Below are 23,643 nucleotides of genomic sequence, written 5' to 3'. Positions count from 1 at the left end.
TTTTTTTGGTATTATACTTTTTTTAAAAAAAATTAAAAAAATATAAATTTAAAATTTATTCTCCATTATAACAAAATTTTTATTTCTCATATAACAACATTTTTTTTAAATATAAACTCTGATTAATTAGTTCATAAAAATAAAAAGATAAAATAATTATTTTTTTAAAATATAAAAATTAATTAATTAATTTCACTGAAATAAAAAGATTATCCTTTCATTTATATTCATTGTAATCGTCTTGTTCCATCGCATTAGTGGCTTTAAAATCCTCATTTTAATTAGCCTTTTCAATAGCCCTTGACATTATCAAGCCCTTGGGATTTTCAATAATTTTCGTATAAAATTAATGCTTGAATTTCAAAACTCCCTTTGTAAGTACAATAATTTAATTCATTTATTATTTAAATGAATTAAAAATGTACCAATTATAATAAAAAAACATTTGAATGAGATATAACTTTAAGGGCTTTCAATAATTTATATTAGCATTGCTAATTGTCATAGTTTATTAAATAACTTTAAAATATTTAAAAATTTTAGAATAATGTCACATGTAATAAAAACAAACTCTCAGACCATCTCAAAAAAAGTGCAACTTGACAATTTTTTATAATTCCTTTTCAAGGACTCAACTTTATAATATTTATACAGAGAAATTATATAAATTTCACGTATTTTTATATTTTAAGTTCAAATTCATGACGAATCAAGTCTAAATAAAAAGATTTTTTAATATCAGAAGAAGCATATCCTAGATTCCTATACTAAAAATTTATGTAATTCATGAGAGAGACATTCAACGACATATAACCTCAGTAATTATTTCCTCATCCACAGAACAAAATCGTTCTTTTGGTTCTAATGAGCTAGATTTTCTGAAAGTGAATGCAGGTTGCTTAGGAGAAGGAAGACTAATTTCGCTATTTAACATTAGAACAATAGCTGACATGGTCGGTCTTTTCAATACATCTTCTTGCACACATAAAAGCCCAATTTGGATGCATCTCAATACTTCATCAGGAGAACAAGAATGCTTTAGTGATGAATCAATTATCTCCCATGCTCTTTCTTCTCTCCATAAATGCCATATCTGTAACATCTCATCATTAGATGAACCCATAAACAAATTATTACAATTCCGAAGATAATTAGGTACTATAAGCATCTTCAAGGGGAAAATATTTTTATGCTCACTAAATTTTACATGGATTTTTTCATTGTGGTCATAAAAATTCAACTTGTCATAATTTGATCACTAGTTTTTTTTTTTTATTTTTTAACTAGTGCACTCTAACTTGATAGTGGTGATTTTGGTAAGAATTCCATTGGAAATCTAACATGATATACAAGTCTAGATAAATACTGAAAATGAGGTCTGGATCAAAAAACAAATTGAAGAAGCCTTACAAAACTAGCCCCAAATTTAATATCATGTCAGATTTCTGGTGGGTTTCCCATTGAAGTCAGGAAACTAATTGCAACAAAATCGAATTTCAGTTACTAAATTGCAACAAGTTCTAATTTTATGACTACAAAGAAAATCAATGCAAAATTCAATGATGATTAGAATAATTTACCCATATATTTTTAACTTACTTTTCCTATCATGCTTGGGTAAGGATCCTCTTGACAAAAGCTATTGTTCTTTTTCCCTGTAATGATCTCTAATAATATGATGCCGAAACTAAAGACATCAGATTTCGTTGAAAACTTTCCAAATGTCACATATTCGGGAGACATGTATCCACTGCATATAAAAAATAGAAAAAAAATAGTTGTAACGCTTCTTTCAAATTATTTAATATAAGATATAATGGTATTCTTAGCAGTGGTTCTATGTGTCTAGCTGCTGGGTGTATAGGTATACTTACAATGTTCCAACTATTCTGTTTGTCATCTCATGAGTTTGGTCGCCTTTGAAGATTCTAGCTAGGCCAAAATCTGAAATTTTTGGATTCATTTCTTTGTCCAATAGAATGTTGCTAGTTTTTAGATCTCTATGGATAATTCTCAACCTAGAATCTTGATGAATATATAAAATTCCACGAGCAATCCCAACGATAATATCAAAGCGCTTTCTCCAATCCAAGATTGACCTTCTTGTTTCATCTAACAAAAGATTTCCAATTGAATCTGTGTCAATTTATTCATTCTATGTCCATCACTCATATTGTTGAACCAGATGGAATTAGACAACTTGTGGAATACAAGGCTAAATAATGTAGAATATACACAGGACTTACGGAAAAGAAAGGAGTCCAAGCTTTTGTTTGGCATGTATTCATAAACTAGCATCGGTTCCTCTCCTTGAATGCAGCATCCTATGAGTTTCACCAGATTCTGATGCTGAAGTTTTGCAATCAGCAAAACTTCATTTTTAAATTCATCTATTCCTTGCCTTGAATCTTTTGAAAGTCTTTTCACAGCAACTTCCTTTCCATTAGACAATTTACCCTACAGTCATGTTTTCACATTTAGAATCTCACAACAACTAGAGACGAAGACAAGCACATGTACACAGTTTTGAGACATTTGCACAGAAGTTATATATATGTACCTTATAAACCACGCCAAAACCACCTTGCCCTAGTTTGTTAGCCGGAGAGAAACTGTTAGTTGCAGCAAGTATAGTGCTCAGATTGAAAAAAGCAATCTCTGGATGACTCATGCTACCTTCGACTTGATTTTCCACTGAAGTTTCATTGTAGTATGTGCTGCCAATTGTATCAAGCCATTGTTTGCTCCATTTGTTCCTCACTGCCATCAAAAAGATGAAGCCAGAGTGCTTAATGCTTGCTCAAATCAGAGGTATGAATATACGCATAAAGGCACAAAACATCATACAAAATCTTGTTTCTTACCCCTTTTCTTCTTCTTCTTGAGCCACAAATATGTAAATAAGATGATGACAAACCAAGCTGAAACAACAGATACTACTAAAAAGCCTAACATATCCTTCCTTTCAAGAAAACCATTCCATTTTTGGGTGACTTCGGCTTTGTGAGTAGGAAAAAGAATTTATTATTGTTCCATCAAAGTGGAAAAGAAAAGAAAGTTAAAAGGCAAGGCATAATGATAGAACATAGGCACAGACAATTCATGCAGGGCTGATTATGCAATTTTTTCACGTGATTATACACATTGGTTTTGTTCAAAATTTGTCAAAGGCAAAAATACATTACCTAATTCAACTGCATCAACACGAACATAAATATCATATCCCTCTTTCCAATTATGTACAGTGTCCATTAATATGCCATACCATGTCAAACAGCCAGTCTCCTTCCCAGCAATATTTATGCTTGCATATGCAGAGCATGAACAATTCCTCCTGCAATTCTTTTCACAGTCCCTTGGACTCATATTCATGCTCACCCAAACTGCTGCTGAAGTGTCAGGTACTTTAACATTTGCCACTTTCACAAATCCTTCTCCATGCCTGCATAATGAGGTAGACTCTAGCCGCTTCCTGACACACCCGCCTGATGTATCTTTTAGAATATGCCAGTCCCTTGGGGACTTGGGTTCATACCCCGGTAAACAATCACATTCAAATCTTCGACTAAAAAAGTCAGGATCACATATTCCATAGGTACCACAATGCCCATATGGATCACACGGAGACTTTGGTACCGACCAGAATTCATTCCATTTGCCATCTTTTTCCTGCCAAATTAGCTTCTTAACTAGTCCTGAATAGTCCAACATTACCCTTAGGATAACAGAAGCATCAGAAACAGAGTAGGTCATATATGTCTCATTTTGATTGTTGACAAAACTAACATTCAATATATCTGCATAACTTTTCAAGGGCCAAGGAATGCCTCGCCAAATATATTTTATACCCCAGTAGATAAAGACCTGTGGTGATCCGTTTGGGTTTATCCGAAGTGAAAAGTTTCCAGTTCCAGGGTCATCTGCTGATCTCCAACATATCGGGAACCGGTTCATACCTGTCCTTCGGTTCAATCCAAGTTTCATTCCTGGCAGCATAGTATCCGTAGGATGATCAAAGCTTTCCCACACAGTACTTTTACTTCTATCGTGGAACAAAACCAAATTTCCTGTATCCAAGAGCTGAGCTACAACACAAGTATCTGTAACCTCCACTGAGACATTTGTAGACCATACAGGAACCTTCTGGTTATGGTAGCTATGGAGAACGAGATTTCCATATTGGTCAATTGATAGAACTCCCGAGGAACCATTGATTGGATCATCCCTATTTGCTACCCACGCCACGGTTTGCTCTCGGACTTTATTGTACCAGATTCCAAGATATCTAAACCTGGAACTTTTGGGGCTAAAGAATCCTAATGCAAAATTATTTTCTCTAGAGATCAGAAAGTCACCATCATGAATGGTTTGGTTTATAGTTATGGTGTCTTTGGAAGAAGAAAATGCGAAATGGAGGACTAGAAGAGAAGAATGCAGGAACAACTTTCGAAAATCCATTCTGGTTCTGGAAACTTCATTGAAGTGAAACTTATGTGGGATGTGGTCATATTTTTAACCTACAAAAGTCCACAAGGAGCTAAGACTTTTGACAAGTAAACTGAAATTTTTTTTTAACTATATTTCTTGTCTTCTTCACCAACGAACATTGACAATAGTAGCCTACTTTTGAACATTGCAGACTGAAGAAACGTGTCCATTGAACCAAATGCACTAACGTGGAGGAAAATGAGCTTGCAAGCCAAAAACAACGGAGGAAGAGAATGGACGAGGTCCATTAAACCCTATAGCAGAATCCCTACTCATTGTGACATTTTATCGAATATTTGGACTGCGTTCCATGAAACCCAACGAAGCAAACGCAATGAGAGGAGCTCCCTCTCCTCTTCCATATTTTATTTAAAAGAGGTGGAATTTCCAATTCCACTAAGCCAGCCAATATAAAAATAAGGTTATGTCACTTTTCCTATTAAATAAGAAATACGAAATCTGTTTAATTTTATATTTTTTAATTAATAATTTATATAAAAATATTTTTATTAATAATTTTTCAGAAAATTAAAACTTTATAAAATATTTGAATTTTATTTATTTTAAAAAATAATATATAAAAATTTTATTTATTTAAAAAATAGTATATATAAAAATTAATATTAGATTGTATTCTACTTAGATAAATTAAAAAGAAAGGAGGAGAAATTTTCCAAGAAAAGATTATCTGTGCTGAGGCTCTTCTATTACGGTGGATTTCACGTTTTGTCTCATTATAATGAACGCATGTACATGGAATAATTTCTCCACATATTGGATTATTAAAAAAATAATTAAATATATGTTAACTAAATACAAATTAATTAAATATAAAGCTTATTAATATAAATAAATATGTTTGATTAATTAATTTTTAATTTTTAAAATCAATATTTTAATATTTATTAGATTTTTTTTGAAACAATATTTATTAGATTATATATGCATATATTTCAATTATCTTTCTAAGTTTTATATAAAAAATATTTATATTTTAAATATTATTATTAAGTATATTTATATAAAAATATAATATTAAACCAATAAAATTCTAACCGGATGAACTTATCACTCAAGCTATAAATTTTCTAGTCATTTCTTTGAATAATAATTCTCTTGTCATTTCTATTGAATAATTTATATATATATATATTATATGATGTTACATTATAAAAGGAAATAATAATTTTTTTCATAATATTTGAAGGGTTAAAAAAATTAAAATACAAAAAATTTGGATTCATTATTAAAAAAATTTATCAATATGTTATGAAATTAAAATAATTTGTTAAAATAGAGTATATTAGAAAACCTCAATTAAATTAGTATTTTGGGTAAATTATGATTTAGTTTTAAGATTTGAAAAAATTTATAACTTAATTTTTATATTTTTAAAAATAAATAATTTAGTGCTGAAATTTGACAAAATCTACAATTTAGTTCTTATTGTTATAATCCCATTAAATTACTGTTAATTTAACAAAAATAACCAAAATACCTTTATTTTTATTTTTAATCTTAAAATAATTTAGTTCCTAAATTTTTTTTAATAATTTAGTCTTTTAAATTTTTTTATTGATAATTTAGTCCTTATATTTTTAAAATGTGAGTCCCATAAAATTAAAAAATTTTAAGTTTAAATTATTAAAATATGAATTAATTACTTTAAGGACCTTAAAATTTTGATTATTACAAAATTATCCACATATTTTACAAAAATCCTTAAATATTATAACTATTTAAAATAAGCCCTTATAATTTGTAAAATTCTATTTATGTAATTATTATTTTAATATATATATATATATATATATATATATATATATATCAATTTATAGTATTTTTTTCAAACCTCAGTTATTAAATTATAGTTTACCCTAGTATTTTCATAACAAGTTTTTGCATCATACAAACATTGCTGGAGGAAAAAAAATAATTAAAAAACGCAATTAAATTGGCTTTCCTATTTAAAGAAAATTACTATTTAACTGTTGCATTTTAATGAAATTAACTATTTAGTCATTGTATTTTGAAAAATATATTATTTAGTTGATATTTTATCAAACTATTTAGTTCTTTTATTAATTTTTTTATTACTTAAATAAATTTTAATCCAGTCAAACAACTTTTTAGTATTTTATTTCAGTAAAACTAATTAGTTCTTATATTTAAAAAACATATTCCTAGATTAAAAATAAAAATGTTTTTGCATGAAAACTAAATTTAAATTTATAATTTTTAAAAATTATTCTTGTATTTTTATTTAATTCTCTGTGCTTTATTTTTGTATTTTCTCTACTGAAAAATAATACTCAGTAAAGTATTAGTTTATATAGATTTCAAGTAATTAAGGCGATAATTTATAAAAATTAATTTTCAATAGAGAAAACATAAAAAATGTGACAAGAACTTGAATGAAATTATACTTAAATGATTTTAGAAAAATATAAATTTAAATTTATTCTTCACTATAAAAAAATTTTTATTTCTCATTAAAATATAAACACTAATTAATTAATTCATAAAAATAAAGAAACAAAATAACTTTATTTTTCAAAATATAAAAATTAATTAATTAATTTAACTAAAATAAAAAGACATACCTTTCATTTATGTTCACGTAATCATCCTGTCCCGTCGCTTTAGTGGCTCATTTTCAGCAGCCCTTGACACTATCAAGCCCTTGGCATTTTTAGTAATTTTCACATAAAATTAATGCTTGAATTTCAAAACTCCTTTTATAAGTACAATAATTTAATTAATTTATTATTTAAATGAATTAAAAATGTACTAATTATAATAAAAAAACATTTGAATGACATATAACTTTAAGGGCTTTCAATAATTTATAGTATAATGTCACATGTAATGAAAACAGACTCTCACACCCTCTAAAAAAAGTGCAACTCGACAATTTTTTATATTCCTTTTTAAGGACTAACTTTATAATATTTATACAGATAAATTATATAAAATTTACGTATATTTGTGTTTTGGATTCAATTTCATAACGAATTAAGTCTAAAATATATATATATATATATATATATATATATATATATATATATATATATATATATATATATATATATATATATCAGAAGAAGCATATTTTGAATTTCTATACTAAAAATTTATGTAATTGATGAGAGAGATATTCAACGATATACAACCTCAGTAATTGTCTCCTCATCCACAGAACAAAATCTTTCTTTTGGTTCTAATGAGCTAGAACTAATAATACTAGACTTTTTGAAAGTGAATGCAGGTTGCTTAGGAGAAGGAAGACTAATTTCGCTATTTAACATTAGAACGACAGCTGACATGGTCGGTCTTTCCATTATATCTTCTTGCAAGCATAAGAGCCCAATTTGGATGCATCTCAATACTTCATCAGGAGAACAAGAATGCTTTAGTGATGAATCAACCATCTCCCATGCTCTCTCTTCTCTCCATAAATGCCATATCTATAACATCTCATCATTAGATGAACCCATAAACAAATTATTACAATTCGGAAAATAATTAGTTACTATAAGTATCTTCAAGGGTAAAATATTTTTATGCTCACTGAATTTTACAAGGATTTCTTTATTGTGGTCATAAAAATTCAACTTTTCATAATTTGATCACTAGTTTTATTATTATTTTTTTCAACTAGTGCATGCTGACTTGACAGTGGTGATTTTGGTAAGAATTTCATTGGACATCTAAGATGATATACAAGTCAAGATAGATACTAAAAATGAGGTCTAGATCAAAAATCAAATTGAAGAAGCCTTACAAAACCAGCCCCAAATTGAATGCCATGTCAGATTTTTGGTGGTTTCCCACTGAAGTCAGGAAACTAATTGCAACAAAATCGAATTTCAGTTACTAAATTGCAACAAGTTCTAGTTTTATGACCACAAAGAAAATCAATGTAAAATTCAATGATGATTAATATAATTTACCCATATCTTTTTAACTTACTTTTCCTATCATGCTTGGGTAAAAATCCTCTTGATAAAAGCTATTATTCCTTTTCCCTGTAATAATCTCTAATAATATGATGCCAAAACTAAAGACATCAGATTTCGTTGAAAACTTTCCAAACACCACATATTCTGGAGACATGTATCCACTGCATATGAAAAACAGATAGAAAAAAAAATAGTTATAATGCTCCTTTCAAATTATTTAATGTAAGATAGAAAGGTATTCTTAGCAGTGGTTCTGTGTGTCTAGCTGCTGAGTGTGTAGGTATACTTACAATGTTCCAACTATTCTGTTTGTCATCTCATGAGTTTGGTCACCTTTGAAGATTCTAGCTAGGCTAAAATCTGAAATTTTTGGATTCATTTCTTCATCCAATAGGATATTGCTGGTTTTTAGATCTCTATGGATAATTTTCAACCTAGAATCTTGATGAATATATAAGATTCCACGAGCAATCCCAACGATAATATCAAAGCGTTTTCTCCAATCCAAGATTGACCTTCTTGTTTCATCTAACAAAAGATTTCCAATTGAATCAGTGCCAATTTATGCATTCAATGTCCATCACTCATATTGTTGAACCAAATGGAATTAGACAACTTGTGGAATACAATGCTAAATAAAGTAGAATATACACAGGACTTACTGAAAAGAAAGGAGTCCAAGCTTTTGTTTGGCATGTATTCATAAACTAGCATCGGTTCCTCTCCCTGAATACAGCATCCTATGAGTTTCACCAAATTCTGATGTTGAAGTTTTGCAATCAGTAAAACTTCATTTTTAAATTCATATATTCCTTGCCCCGAATCTTTTGAAAGTCTTTTCACAGCAACGTCCTTTCCATTAGACAATTTACCCTACAGTCATGTTTTCACATTTAGAATCTCACAACAACTAGAGACGAAGACAAGCACATGTACATAGTTTTAGACATTTGCACGTAAGTTATATATATGCACCTTATAAACCACACCAAAACCACCTTGCCCTAGTTTGTTAGCTGGAGAGAAACTGTTAGTTGCAGCAAGTATAGTGCTCAGATTGAAAAAAGCAATCTCTGGATGACTCATGCTACCTTCGACTTGATTTTCCACTGAGCCAATTGTATCAAGCCACCTTTTGTTCCATTTGTTCCTCACTGCCATCAAAATGATGAAACCAGAATGCTTAATGCTTACTCAAATCAAAGGTATGAATATAAATAGATAGGCACAAAACATCATACAAAATCTTGTTTCTTACCCCTTTTCTTCTTCTTCTTCTTGAGCCACAAATATGTAAACAAGATGATGACAAACCAAGCTGAAACAACAGATATTACTAAAACGGCTAACCTATCCTTCCTTTTAAGAAAACCATTCCATTTTTCGGCAATTTCAGCTGTGTGAGTAGGGAAAAGAATTTATCATTGTTCCATCAAAGAGGAAAAGAAAAGGAAGTTAAAAGGCAAGGTATAATGATAGAACACAAGCACAAACAATTCATGCAACGCTGATTATCCAATTTGTCACCTGATTATACACATTGGTTTTGTTCAAAATTTGTCGAAGGCAAAAATACATTACCTAATTCGACTGCATCAACACGAACATAAATATCATATCCCTCTGCCCCATTGTGCACAGTGTCCATCAATTTGCCGTACCATGTCAAACAGCCAGTCTCCTTCCTAGCAATATCTATGCTTGCATATGCAGAGCATGAACAATTCCTCATGCAATTCTTTTCACAGTCCCTTGGACTCATATTCGTGCTCACCCAAACTGCTGCTGAAGTGTCAGGTACTTTAACATTCGCCACTTTCACAAATCCGTCTCCATGGCCACATAATGAGGTAGACTCTAGCCGCTTCCTGACACACCCGCCTGATGCATCTTTTAGAATATGCCAGTCCCTTGGGGACTTGGGTTCATACCCCGGTAAACAATCACATTCAAATCTTCGACCAAGAAAGTCAGGGTCACATATTCCATAGGTACCACAATGCCCATATGGATCACATGTAGATTTTGGCATCGACCGGAATTCTTTCCATTTGCCATCTTTTTCATGCCAAATTAGTTTCTTAACAAGTCCTGAATAGTCCAACATTAACCTTAGACTAACAGAAGCATCAGAAACAGAGTATGTCGCATATGTCTCATTTTGATTGTTGACAAAACTGTCATTGGATGCATCTGCATAGCTTTTCCAGGGCCAAGGAATGCCTCGCCAAATATATTTTATACCCCAGTAGATAAAGAACTGTGGTGATCCTTTTGGGTTGATCTGAAGTGAGAAGTTTCCAGTTCCAGGGTCATCTGCTGATCTCCAACATATCGGGAACCGGTTCATGCCTGTCCTTCGGTCCAACCCAAGTTTCATTCCTGGCAGCCAAGTATCCGTAGGATGATCAAAGCTTTCCCACACATTACTTTTACTTCTATCGTGGACCAAAATCAAATTTCCTGTATCCAAGAGCTGAGCCACACAAGTATCTGTAACCTCCACTGAGACATTTGTAGACCATATAGGAACTTTCTGGTTATGATAGCTGCGGAGAACGAGATTTCCATATTGGTCAATTGATAGAACTCCCGAGGAACCCTTGATTGGATCATCCCTATTTGCTACCCACACTACAGTTTGCTCTCGGACTTTACGGTACCAGATTCCAAGATATCTAAACCTGGAACTTCCGGGGCTAAAGAATCCTAATGCAAAATTATTTTCTCTAGAGATCAGAAAGTCACCATCATGAATGGTTTGGTTTATAGTTATTGTGTCTTTGGAAGAAGAAAATGCGAAATGGAGGACTAGAAGAGAAGAATGCAGGAACAACTTTGGAAAATCCATACTGGTTCTGTAATCATCGTTGAAGTGAAACTTAGGTGGGATGTGGTCATATTTTTAAACAAGAAAATTCCACAAGGAGCTAAGACTTACAGAAAAAAGTTATCCCACATCATATTATTACAAAAATGTTTATTTTATATTTAATTAATTATTTATATAATAAATTAGAGTAATAGATATTTGATATATAAAATGTGAATCTAATATGAAATATTATTTTTAAAATTCAATTATGTATAATAACTTTAGAAATGATTCTAATGTCTCTGTATAAAGCTAATTGGTGGAATATGTGATATTTGAAAGGTTGTCAATGAAATTTTATATCTTCATGGGGATCATGTTATTAGGGATTGTTATAGGGAACAATAGCTTTTTTTAAAGAGCATTCTACCTAAGAATGATGGGAAAAATAAGTTAAAAAATTTGGGTAAATTTTTGTAATCATAACTGAATTTTATATTGATTTTTTTTATAATCATAAAATTAGTAGTAATTTATTCACTTAACTTTCATTTTATTACATTTGGATTTCATTTATTTGGTAAAAAATAATTTACATGTAGAAAATATAAATATTTTTTTATCATTAATGATATTTATTTAAGTTTTAATAAAAAATATTTTTTATTAATTTATTTTTTAAATACTCTAAATATTAAAAAATATTTCTTAAAATAATATTTTTCATAAAAGGAACCGAGCATTAGTTTTCTGATTTCAATAGGAAACCCACTTGGAAATTGACATAAAATAGGTGTCTTCAGTAGATTGGAGGATAATTATGTCAACAACGTTGATTGAACGGTTCAGTTGAAATCAATTTCTAGTGGTAAATGATGACAACTACAATTTGAAAGAATTTTTTTTTTAATTAATTCTATTCAAATGGGATTAGCTTGTTTTTCTTTTTCCTGGCCAATGTTATGTCATCAGCATTCAAATAGGTTTTATTTTTGAATTTTAGGTTGTATCCATCCAACTTCGTTTTAGTCGAACAAAATTAAATATTCGAAAAAATATTTTTTTTTTTTACGAATTATCTAATATTGTAATTTTCCTTTATGCTTTGTTTACCAATCACAAAGAAAATAAATGCAAAGTTTTGTTGAGGAATTTCTTCTTCCTTGAAATTATATATCAACAACTCCACGATATTCGTTACTCGAATCCGTTTATATAAATATTTAATTAAACAAAAAAAAAATTTATAATAATATTTATAAATTTTTTATTTTTTATTTTAAATAAAATAGAATTTAAATATTTATGAAATTATTAATTTAAATATAAATTATTAATAAAAAATATTTCTTATGTAGAATATTAATTAAAATATATAAAATTAAATGATTTCGTGTGTTTTTTAAATAATAATAATAATTGAGTTTCATACGAGTTTGAATAGTTAAGAATAAATTTTAATTAAATTCTATACAAATTTGAAATTTAAAAATATTAATCTAGCTGAGATTTAAATTTTAAGAATACTACCCTAAATTGGATTTGGATATCATAATTTTTGTATATACTCTATTCATTACCATCCTAGTCCTCCATTTCACATTTTCTTCCTCTAATCGGATAAATTTTAACAACTTTCTCTGAACTTATATAGTTGTAACACTACAGTCATTTAACTTTAAAATGTAACATAAAACTCCCTAAACTTTTAAATTTTACATAGTAAAATTCCTCTGACTTTTAATTATTGATTTTTCAGTTAGAAACTGATGTGAATAGCTCCCTCATCTCTCTCAGTTATTTAACATTTCTCTCTTATCTCTTATGCAAAGTGTAAAATTATTCTCTTTATACATAAAAAATGACTCAATTTACACATGGCTTAAGAGAGAAAAGAGAAATACTTACTAAACTCTATGCTGGAACTATCTAGGTTAGCGTCTAACTGAAAAACTAGTAATTGGAGGTTAGAGGGATTTTTACTGTGCAAAATTTGAAAGTTGATGGGATTTTATGTTATATTTTTAAAATGAGAGACTATAATATTATAATTAGATAAGTTCAGGGACAGTTGTCAAAATTTATCCTCCTCTAATCTCCAAAGAAAACAATTTTGCTTTAAGATTTTTATTGCTCTAGAAATTCCTGATATAAATATCTTGAAATCTGACACCATAAGGTCTATCCATATTTCCACAGGAGACTTATCAATTAACCAAAATCAAAATGGTTAAATGTTTAATTTCAACCCTAAATTTATTGAGGATATTCAACTTAGTCAATTTTTAACCTTTTGTCAAATTAACTCAAAAGTTCTAATTTAAGCCCCAATTAACCCAAAATTAAAATTTCTACACTAAATTTATGGATTTCTTGATTTAGATAAAAAATTTAGAAGTTTAATTTCTTAATTTTATGACTAAATATCTAGATTTCTTAATTTAGCCCCAAAATTAAGAAGTTAAATTTCATTTTTATGATTTTTGATTTAAATTGAATTAAAATTGAAACTTTTGCATTAATTTGGACTAAAAGTTAAAAATTGACTAAAATGAGCATCCCCAATAAGTACATAGATCAAATTAAGCATTAAGTTATATAGAAATTTCATTCTCTATAGCAACCATAACCAGAAAGTTCCTACATGATTAAAAGCTTACCATCTTGAATAGGCTTGTTTATGGTCATGCCATCTCTGCAGGACGAAAGTGTGAAATGGAGGACTAAAAGAAAAGACTGCAGAAACAAAATTTGTCCTCAATTAATGTACTTTTTGCGTGGGGACTTGGAAATGTATATTTTCAATTAATGAATAACAAAATTCCACAACAAGACTACGACTTTTGAATTGCATCAACACGAACATAAATATCATATCCCTCTTCCCTATTATGTACAGTGTCCATTAATTTGCCATACCATGTCAAACAGCCAGTCTCCTTCTCAGCAATATCTATGCTTGCATATGCAGAGCATGAACAATTCCTCATGATATTCTTTTCACAGTCCCTTGGACTCATATTCGTGCTCACCCAAACTGCTGCTGAAGTGTCAGGTACTTTAACATTTGCCACTTTCACAAATCCGTCTCCATGGCCACATGATGAGGTAGACTCTAGTCGCTTCCTGACACACCCGCCTGATGCATCTTTTAGAATATTCCATTCACTTGGGGACTTGGGTTCATACCCCGGTAAACAATCACATTCAAATCTTCGACTAAAAAAGTGAGGATCACATATTCCATAGGTACCACAACGCCCATATGGATCACACGGAGATTTTGGTACCGACCAGAATTCATTCCATTTGCCATCTTTTTCATGCCAAATTAGATTCTTAACTAGTCCTGAATAGTCCAACATTACCCTTAGGATAACAGAAGCATCAGAAACAGAGTAGGTCATATATGTCTCATTTTGATTGTTGACAAAACTAACATTGGATATATCTATATAACTTTTCAAGGGCCAAGGAAAGCCTCGCCAAATATATTTTATACCCCAATAGATAAAGACCTGTGGTGATCCTTTTGGGTTGATCCGAAGTGAAAAGTTTCATGCCTGTCCTTTGGTTCAATCCAAGTTTCATTCCTGGCAGTATAGTATCCGTAGGATGATCAAAGCTTTCCCACACAGTACTTTTACTTCTATCGTGGAACAAAACCAAATTTCCTGTATCCAAGAGCTGAGCTATAACACAAGTATCTGCAACCTCAACTGAGACATTTGTAGACCATACAGGAACCTTCTGGCTATGGTAGCTACGGAGAACGAGATTTCCATATTGGTCAATTGATAGAACTCCCGAGGAACCATTGATTGGATTATCCCTATTTGCTACCCACACCACAGTTTGCTCTCGGACTTTATGGTACCAGATTCCAAGATATCTAAAACTGGAACTTCCGGGGCTAAAGAATCCTAATGCAAAATTATTTTCTCTAGAGATCAGAAAGTCACCATCATGAATGGTTTGGTTCATAGTTATGGTGTCTTTGGAAGAAGAAAATGCGAAATGGAGGACTAGAAGAGAAGAACACAGGAACAACTTTCGAAAATCCATACTGGTTCTGTAATCATCATTGAAATGAAACTTATGTGGGATGTGGTTATATTTTTAAGCTAGAAAAGTCCACAAGGAGCTAAGACTTTTGACAAGTAAACTGAGATTTTTTTCAACTATATTTCTTATCTTCTTCACCAACAAACATTGACAATAGTAGCCTACTTTTGAACATTGTAGACTGAAGAAACGTGTCCATTGAACCAAATGCACTAACGTGGAGGAAAATGAGCTTGCAAGCCAAAAACAACGGAGGAAGAGAATGGACGAGGTCCATTAAACCCTACAGCAGAATCCCTACTCATTGTGACATTTTATCGAATATTTGGACTGCGTTCCATGAAACCCAACGATGCAAACGCAATGAGAGGAGCTCCCTCTCCTCTTCCATATTTTAGTTAAAAGAGGTGGAATTTCCAATTCCACTAAGCCAGCCAATATAAAAATAAGGTTATGTCACTTTTCCTATTAAACAAGAAATACGAAATCTGTTTAATTTTATATTTTTCAATTAATAATTTATATAAAAATATTTTTATTAATAATTTTTCAGAAAATTAAAACTTTATAAAATAATTGAATTTTATTTATTTTAAAAAATAATATTAGATTGTATTCTACTTAGATAAATTAAAAAGGAAGGAGGAGAAATTTTCCAAGAAAAGATTATCTGTGCTGAGGCTCTTCTATTACGGTGGATTTCACGTTTTGTCTCATGATAATGAAGGCATGTACATGGAATAATTTCTCCACATATTGGATTATTAAAAAAATAATTAAATATATGTTAACTAAATACAAATTAATTAAATATAAAGCTTATTAATATAAATAAATATGTTTGATTAATTAATTTTTAATTTTTAAAATCAATATTTTAATATTTATTAGATTATTTTTTTTGAAACAATATTTATTAGATTATATATGCATATATTTCAATTATCTTTCTAAGTTTTATATAAAAAAATACTTAAATTTTAAATATTATTATTAAGTATATTTGTATAAAAATATAATATTAAACCAATAAAATTTTAATCGGATGAACTTATCACTCAAGCTATAAATTTTCTAGTCATTTCTTTGAATAATAATTCTTTTGTCATTTTTATTGAATAATTATATATATATATATATATATATATATATATATATATATATATATATATAATTTTTTTTCATAATATTTGAAGGGTTAAAAAAAATTAAAATACAAAAAATTTGGATTCATTATTAAAAAAATTTATCAATATGTTATGAAATTAAAATAATTTGTTAAAATAGAGTATATTAGAAAACCTCAATTAAATTAGTATTTTGGGTAAATTATGATTTAGTTTCTAAGATTTGAAAATATTTATAACTTAATTTTTATATTTTTAAAAATAAGTAATTTAGTAGTGAAATTTGATAAAACCTACAATTTAGTTCTTATTATTATAATCCCATTAAATTACTGTTAATTTAATAAAAATAATCAAAATACCCTTATTTTTATTTTTAATCTTAAAATAATTTAGTGTTTTAAATTTTTTTATTGATAATTTAGTCCTTATATTTTTAAAATGTGAGTCCCATAAAATTAAAAAATTTTAAGTTTAAATTATTAAAATATGAATTAATTACTTTAAGGACCTTAAAATTTTAATTAATTACAAAATTATCCACATATTTTACAATTATCCTTAAATATTATAACTATTTATAAATAAGCCCTTATAATTTGTAAAATTCTATTTATGTAATTATTATTTTAATATATATATATATATATATATATATATATATCAATTTATAGTATATTATATTATATTTTTTTACATAAAAAAAGAAAAAAAATATGAATATGGACAAAAATTGCTATGAAAGTAAAAATTTAAAAATTAAATTATTTTCAAACTGTAAATAGAGTTAAAAACATGTTGATTTTTTGCTAAATTTAATGAGAAATTAATTATAATTTTAATGATAAGAATTAACTTGTAGATTTATTAAAACTTCTAGGACTGAATTGCTTGATTTTAAAATTACAGGGACTAATATATAGGTTTAACTAAATCTCAAAGATTAAATTATCAATAAAATAAAATTTCAGGAATTAAATTATTTTTATATTAAAAATAGAATTAAGGATATTTTGATCATTTTTACAAGAATTAATAATAACTTAACTGAAATTCTAATAGTGAGGATTAAATTATAAGTTTTATCAAATGTTAGAGATTAAATTATTTAGCTTTAAAAATACAAAGATTAAATTATAAATTTTGTCAGAACTCAGTTATTAAATTATAGTTTACCCTAGTATTTTCATAACAAGTTTTTGCATCATAGTAACATTGCGGGAGGAAAAAAAAACAATTAAAAAACGCAATCAAATTGGCTTTCCTATTTAAAGAAAATTATTATTTAACTCTTGCATTTTAATGAAATTAACTATTTGATCATTATATTTTAAAAAATACATTATTTAGTCGATATTTCATCAAACTATTTAATTCCTTTATCAATTTTTTTGTTACTCAAATAAATTTTGGTCTAGTCAAACAACTATTTAGTATTCTATTTTAGTAAATTTAATTAGTTTCTATATTTAAAAAATATATTCCTAGATTAAAAATAAAAATATTTTTGTATGAAAACTAAATCTAAATTTATAATTTTTAAAAATTATTATAGTATTTTCATTTAATTCTTTGCGCTATATTTTTACATTTTCTCTATTGAAAAACAATACTCGATAAAGTGTAATTGATATAGATTTTCAAATAATTAAGGCGATAATCTGAAAAAATTGATTTTCAATAGAGAAAACATAAGAATGATACCAAGAACTTGAATGGAATTATACTTAAATAATTAAAAAAAATATAAATTCAAATTTATTCTTCATTATAACAAATTTTTTATTTCTCATTAAAATATAAACACTAATTAATTAATTCATAAAAATTAAAAAAAAATAATTATATTTTTTAAAATATAAAAATTAATTAATTAATTAATTTAACTAAAATAAAAAGTTTTTACCTTTCATTTATATTCACATAATCATCCTGTCCCGTCGCATTAGTGGCTCATTTTCAGTAGCCCTTGATATTATCAAGCCCTTGGCATTTTTAGTAATTTTCACATAAAATTAAAGCTCGAATTTCAAAACTCCTTTTGTAAGTACAATAATTTAATTCATTTATTATTTAAATGAATTAAAATGTACTACTTATAATAAATAAACATTTGAATGACATATAACTTTAAGAACTTTCAATAATTTGTAGTATAATGCCACATGTAATAAAAACAAACTCTCACATCATCTCAAAAAAATTGTAACTGGACAATTTTTTATATTCCTTTTTAAAGACTAACTTTATAATATTTATACAGATAAATTATATAAATTTCATATATATTTGCATTTTGGATTTAATTTCATGACAAATTAAGTCTAAATAAAAAATAATAATAATATCAGAAGAAGCATATCTTGAATCCCTATACTAAAAATTTATGTAATTGATGAGAGAGATTTTCAACGACATACAACCTCAGTAATTGTCTCCTCATCCACAGAAGAAAATCCTTCTTTTGGTTCTAATGAGCTGGAACTAATAATATTAGACTTTCTGAAAGCGAATGCAGATTGCTTAGGAGAAGGAAGACTAATTTCGCTATTTAACATTAGAACGACAGCTGACATAGTCGGTCTTTCCATTTCATCTTCTTGCACACATAAGAGCCCAATTTGGATGCATCTCAATACTTCATCAGGAGAACAAGAATGCTTTAGTAATGAATCAACAATCTCCCATGCTCTCTCTTCTCTCCATAAATGCCATATCTATAACATCTCATCATTAGTTGAACCCATAAACAAATTATTACAATTCGAAAGATAATTAGGTACTATAAGCATCTTCAAGGGTAAAATATTTTTATGCTTACTGAATTTTACATGGATTTTTTTTATTGTGGTCATAAAAATTCAACTTTTCATAATTTGATCACTAGTTTTATTTATTTCTTTTTTTCCAACTAGTGCACTCTAACTTGACACTGGTGATTTTGGTAAGAATTTCATTGGAAATCTAACATAATATACAAGTCAAGATAAATACTAAAAATGAGGTCTGGATCAAAAATCAAATTGAAGAAGCTTTACAAACTAGCCCCAAATTGAATATCATGTCAGATTTCTTGTGGGTTTCCCACTAAAGTTAGGAAACTAATCGCAACAAAATTGAATTTCAGTTACTAAATTGCAACAAGTTCTAGTTTTATGACCACAAAGAAAATCAATGCAAAATTCAATGATGATCAGAATAATTTACCCATAAAAACTTACTTTTCCTATCATGCTTGGGTAAGAATCCTCTTGACAAAAGCTATTGTTCTTTTTCCCTGCAACGATCTCTAATAATATGATGCCAAAACTAAAGACATCAGATTTCGTTGAAAACTTTCCAAATACCACGTATTCTGGAGACATGTACCCACTGCATATGAAAAACAGAAAAAAAAAATAGTTATAATGCTCCTTTCAAATTAATTAATGTAAGATAGAATGGTATTCTTAGCATAGAATGGTATTCTTAGCAGTGGTTCTATGTGTCTAGCTACTAGGTGTGTAGGTATACTTACAATGTTCCAACTATTCTGTTTGTCTTCTCATGAGTTTGGTCGCCTTTGAAGATTCTAGCTAGGCCAAAATCCGAAATTTTTGGATTCATTTCTTCATCCAATAGAATGTTGCTAGTTTTTAGATCTCTATGGATAATTCTCAGCCTAGAATCTTGGTGAATATATAAGATTCCACGAGCAATCCCAACGATAATATCGAAGCGTTTTCTCCAATCCAAGATTGACCTTCTTGTTTCATCTAACAAAAGATTTCCAATTGAATCATTTCCAATTTATGCATTCCAAGTCCATCACTCATATTGTTGAACCAGATGGAATTAGACAACTTGTGGAATACAATGCTAAATAAAGTAGAATATACACAGGACTTACTGAAAAGAAAGTAGTCCAAGCTTTTGTTTGGCATGTATTCATAAACTAGCATTGGTTCCTCTCCCTGAATGCAGCATCCTATGAGTTTCACCAGATTCTGATGTTGAAGTTTTGCAATCAGCAACACTTCATTTTTAAATTCATCTATTCCTTGCCCTGAATCTTTCAAAAGTCTTTTCACAGCAACTTCCTTTCCATTAGACAATTTACCCTACATTCATGCTTTGACATTTAGAATCTCACAACAACAACTAGAGACGAAGACAAGCACATGTACACAGTTTTTAGACATTTGCACAGAAGTTATATATATGTACCTTATAAACCGCACCAAAACCACCTTGCCCTAGTTTGTTAGCTGGAGAGAAACTGTTAGTTGCAGCAAGTACAGTGCTCAGATTGAAAAAAGCAATCTCTGGATGACTCATGCTACCTTCGACTTGATTTTCCACTGAAGTTTCCTTGTAGTATGCGTTGCCAATTGTATCAAGCCATCTTTTGCTCCATTTGTTCCTCACTGCCACCAAAAAGATGAAACCAGAATGCTTACTCAAATCAGAGGTATGAATATACATAGATAGGCACAAAACATCATACAAAATCTTGTTTCTTACCCCTTTTCTTCTTCTTCTTGAGCCACAAATATGTAAATAAGATGATGACAAACCAAGCTGAAACAACAGATATTACTAAAATGGCTAACATATCCTTCCTTTTAAGAAAACCATTCCATTTTTGGGCGATTTCGGCTGTGTGAGTAGGGAAAAGAATTTATTATTGTTCCATCAAAGAGGAAAAGAAAAGGAAGTTAAAAGGCAAGGTATAATGATAGAACATAAGCACAAACAATTCATGCAGCGCTGATTATCCAATTTGTCACCTGATTATACACATTGGTTTTGTTCAAAATTGGTCGAAGGCAAAAATACATTACCTAATTCGACTGCATCAACACGAACATAAATATCATATCCCTCTTCCTTATTTTGCACAGTGTCCATCAATTTGCCATACCATGTCAAACAGCCAGTCTCCTTCCCAGCAATATCTATGCTTGCATATGCAGAGCATGAACAATTCCTGCTGCAATTCTTTTCACAGTCCCTTGGACTCATATTCGTGCTCACCCAAACTGCTGCTGAAGTGTCAGGTACTTTAACATTTGCCACTTTCACAAATCCTTCTCCATGCCCACATAATGAGGTAGACTCTAGCCGCTTCCTGACACACCCCCCTGATGCATCTTTTAGAATATGCCAGTCCCTTGGGGACTTGCGTTCATACCCCGGTAAACAATCACATTCAAATCTTCGACTAAGAAATTCAGGATCACATATTCCATAGGTACCACAATGCCCATATGGATCACACGGAGATTTTGGTACCGACCAGAATTCATTCCATTTGCCATCTTTTTCATGCCAAATTAGTTTCTTAAGAAGTCCTGAATAGTCCAAAATTACCCTTAGGATAACAGAAGCATCAGAAACAGAGTAGACCACATATGTCTCATTTTGATTATTGACAAAACTAACATTGGATATATCTGCATAACTTTTCAAGGGCCATGCAATGCTTCGCCAAATATATTTTATACCCCAGTAGATAAAGACCTGTGGTGATCCTTTTGGGTTGATCTGAAGTGAGAAGTTTCCAGTTCCAGGGTCATCTGCTGATCTCCAAGATACCGGGAACCGGTCCATGCCTGTCGTTCGGTTCAACCTAAGTTTCATTCCTGGCAGCATAGTATCCGTAGGATGGTCAAAGCTTTCCCACACAGTACTTTTACTTTTATCGCGGACCAAAATCAAATTTCCTGTATCCAAGAGCTGAGCTACACAATAATCTGTAACCTCCACTGAGACATTTGCAGTCCACACAGGAGCTTTCTGGTTGTGGTAGCTATGGAGAAAGAGATTTCCATATTGGTCAATTGATAGAACTCCCGACGAACCATTGATTGGATCATCCCTATTTGCTACCCACACCACAGTTTGCTCTCGGACTTTATGGTACCAGATTCCAAGATATCTAAAACTGGAACTTCCGGGGCTAAAGAATCCTAATGCAAAATTATTTTCTCTAGAGATCAGAAAGTCACCATCATGAAGGGTTTGGTTTATAGTTATGGTGTCTCTGGAAGAAGAAAATGCGAAATGGAGGACTAGAAGAGAAGAATGCAGGAACAACTTTCGAAAATCCATACTGGTTCTGTAATCTTCATTGAAGTGAAACTTATGTGGGATTTGGTCATATTTTTAAATAAGAAAAGTCCACAAGGAGCTAAAACTTTTGACAAGTAAACTGCGACTTTGTTGACAACTATATTTCTTGTCTTCTTCACCAATGAACATAGACAATAGCCTACTTTTCAACATTCTAGACTGAAGAAACGACTGTGTCCATTGAACCAAATGCACTAACGTGGAGGAAAGTTTGAAAATTTGTAGGTGCAGGAGTAGGATGATTAATGAGCTTGCAAGCCAAAAACAACAGAGGAAGAGAATGGACGGGTCCATTAAATCCTACAGCAGAATCCTTATTCGTTGTGACATTTTATCGAATATATGGACTGCGTTCCATGAAACCCAACGGAGCAAACGCAATGAGAGGAGCTTCCTGTCCCGTACGAACGTGAAAGATATGGAGGCACATCTATCATAATGCAGAGTGTAACAAATCTATATTCTAGTTTAAAGGGGTGGAATTTCCAATTTCACTAACCAAGCCAATATTACTAAACTAAAATACCCTTTTAGAAAAAGGTTATCCCACATCTCCTATTAAATAAGGTATGGGAAAATTATTTAATTTTATATATTTTAATTAATAATTTATATAAAAATATTTTTATTAATAATTATTTTTAAAAAATTAATAATTTTTATATAAATTTTAATAAATATTATTAAAAAATGTTTATTTTATATTTAATTAATTAATTATATAATAAATTATAATAATATATATTTAATATATAAAATATAAATCTGGTATAAATATTATTTTTTAAATCTGAACCCATTTTAAATTTAATTATATATAATAACTTTAGAAATGATTCTAATACCTCATACATAAAGCTAATCGGTAGAATATGTAGTATTTGAAAGGTTTTCAATGAAATTTTATACCTTTATTGGGATCATATTATTAGGGATTGTCGTCACATCCTACTTCTCCGTAAGGTATAATATGATCCCATAGTATACTTAACGAATTACCGTACTTCGCTTACCGGTAACCCATTAAATATACTACAAGGGATTTTAAAATAATTTCTGTTCATTTTTAAGC

The 23,643-nt window shown here is 29.5% G+C and overlaps 4 protein-coding genes across 6 annotated transcripts; all 4 read right to left on the bottom strand.

Moving 5' to 3' along the window:
• Positions 1-716: 716 nt before the first annotated feature.
• LOC110655051 (uncharacterized) lies at positions 717-11,320 on the bottom strand. The gene is made up of 14 exons (XM_058133045.1): positions 9,984-11,320; positions 9,709-9,864; positions 9,426-9,604; positions 9,113-9,323; positions 8,741-8,978; positions 8,461-8,611; positions 7,662-7,955; positions 3,186-4,488; positions 2,865-2,999; positions 2,561-2,760; positions 2,247-2,457; positions 1,875-2,112; positions 1,600-1,750; positions 717-1,093 (listed from the first exon to the last, which is right to left on the bottom strand). Exons 1-14 carry the CDS (start codon positions 11,299-11,301, stop codon positions 800-802), a joined length of 5,079 nt encoding a protein of 1,692 aa, XP_057989028.1. The 5' UTR covers positions 11,302-11,320; the 3' UTR covers positions 717-799.
• Positions 11,321-14,099: 2,779 nt separating this feature from the next.
• On the bottom strand, positions 14,100-14,672 carry LOC131172094 (G-type lectin S-receptor-like serine/threonine-protein kinase RKS1). The gene has a single exon (XM_058133044.1). The coding sequence runs from the start codon at positions 14,670-14,672 to the stop codon at positions 14,100-14,102; it is 573 nt and encodes a 190-aa protein (XP_057989027.1).
• LOC131171844 (G-type lectin S-receptor-like serine/threonine-protein kinase RKS1) lies at positions 14,149-15,756 on the bottom strand. Its single transcript, XM_058131873.1, has one exon. The coding sequence runs from the start codon at positions 15,328-15,330 to the stop codon at positions 14,701-14,703; it is 630 nt and encodes a 209-aa protein (XP_057987856.1). The 5' UTR covers positions 15,331-15,756; the 3' UTR covers positions 14,149-14,700.
• Positions 15,757-18,725: 2,969 nt separating this feature from the next.
• LOC110655050 (G-type lectin S-receptor-like serine/threonine-protein kinase At1g11410) lies at positions 18,726-23,089 on the bottom strand. 3 transcript variants are annotated; one of them, XM_058131870.1, is made up of 7 exons: positions 21,281-23,089; positions 20,961-21,095; positions 20,664-20,863; positions 20,347-20,557; positions 19,975-20,212; positions 19,679-19,829; positions 18,726-19,174 (listed from the first exon to the last, which is right to left on the bottom strand). In XM_058131870.1, exons 1-7 carry the CDS (start codon positions 22,548-22,550, stop codon positions 18,866-18,868), a joined length of 2,514 nt encoding a protein of 837 aa, XP_057987853.1. In that variant the 5' UTR covers positions 22,551-23,089; the 3' UTR covers positions 18,726-18,865. The 3 variants fall into 3 exon arrangements, with proteins under 3 accessions (XP_057987853.1, XP_057987854.1, XP_057987855.1); XM_058131871.1 differs by having other exon boundaries at positions 20,961-21,017; XM_058131872.1 differs by lacking the exon at positions 20,961-21,095.
• Positions 23,090-23,643: the final 554 nt, after the last annotated feature.

This window comes from Hevea brasiliensis, chromosome 13 (genome assembly GCF_030052815.1).
Source record: "Hevea brasiliensis isolate MT/VB/25A 57/8 chromosome 13, ASM3005281v1, whole genome shotgun sequence".
In the NCBI taxonomy this organism is placed as follows: domain Eukaryota; kingdom Viridiplantae; phylum Streptophyta; class Magnoliopsida; order Malpighiales; family Euphorbiaceae; genus Hevea; species Hevea brasiliensis.
This window is presented reverse-complemented; position numbering and strand designations above follow the sequence as displayed.

Bases quoted from the DNA above. Each gene is read 5' to 3' on its own strand.
- LOC110655051 (XM_058133045.1), bottom strand. From the start codon at position 11,301: ATGGATTTTCCAAAGTTGTTCCTGCATTCTTCTCTTCTAGTCCTCCAT. The intron at 9,605-9,708 runs GTAAGAAACAAG...TTTTGATGGCAG, and splicing joins GAAGAAGAAGAAGAAAAGGG to TGAGGAACAAATGGAACAAA. The intron at 8,979-9,112 runs GTAAGTCCTGTG...ATCTTTTGTTAG, and splicing joins CTTGGACTCCTTTCTTTTCA to ATGAAACAAGAAGGTCAATC.
- LOC131172094 (XM_058133044.1), bottom strand. From the start codon at position 14,672: ATGACCTACTCTGTTTCTGATGCTTCTGTTATCCTAAGGGTAATGTTG.
- LOC131171844 (XM_058131873.1), bottom strand. From the start codon at position 15,330: ATGGATTTTCGAAAGTTGTTCCTGTGTTCTTCTCTTCTAGTCCTCCAT.
- LOC110655050 (XM_058131870.1), bottom strand. From the start codon at position 22,550: ATGGATTTTCGAAAGTTGTTCCTGCATTCTTCTCTTCTAGTCCTCCAT. The intron at 20,864-20,960 runs GTAAGAAACAAG...TTTTGGTGGCAG, and splicing joins CAAGAAGAAGAAGAAAAGGG to TGAGGAACAAATGGAGCAAA. The intron at 19,830-19,974 runs GTAAGTATACCT...TTTCATATGCAG, and splicing joins AACAGAATAGTTGGAACATT to TGGGTACATGTCTCCAGAAT.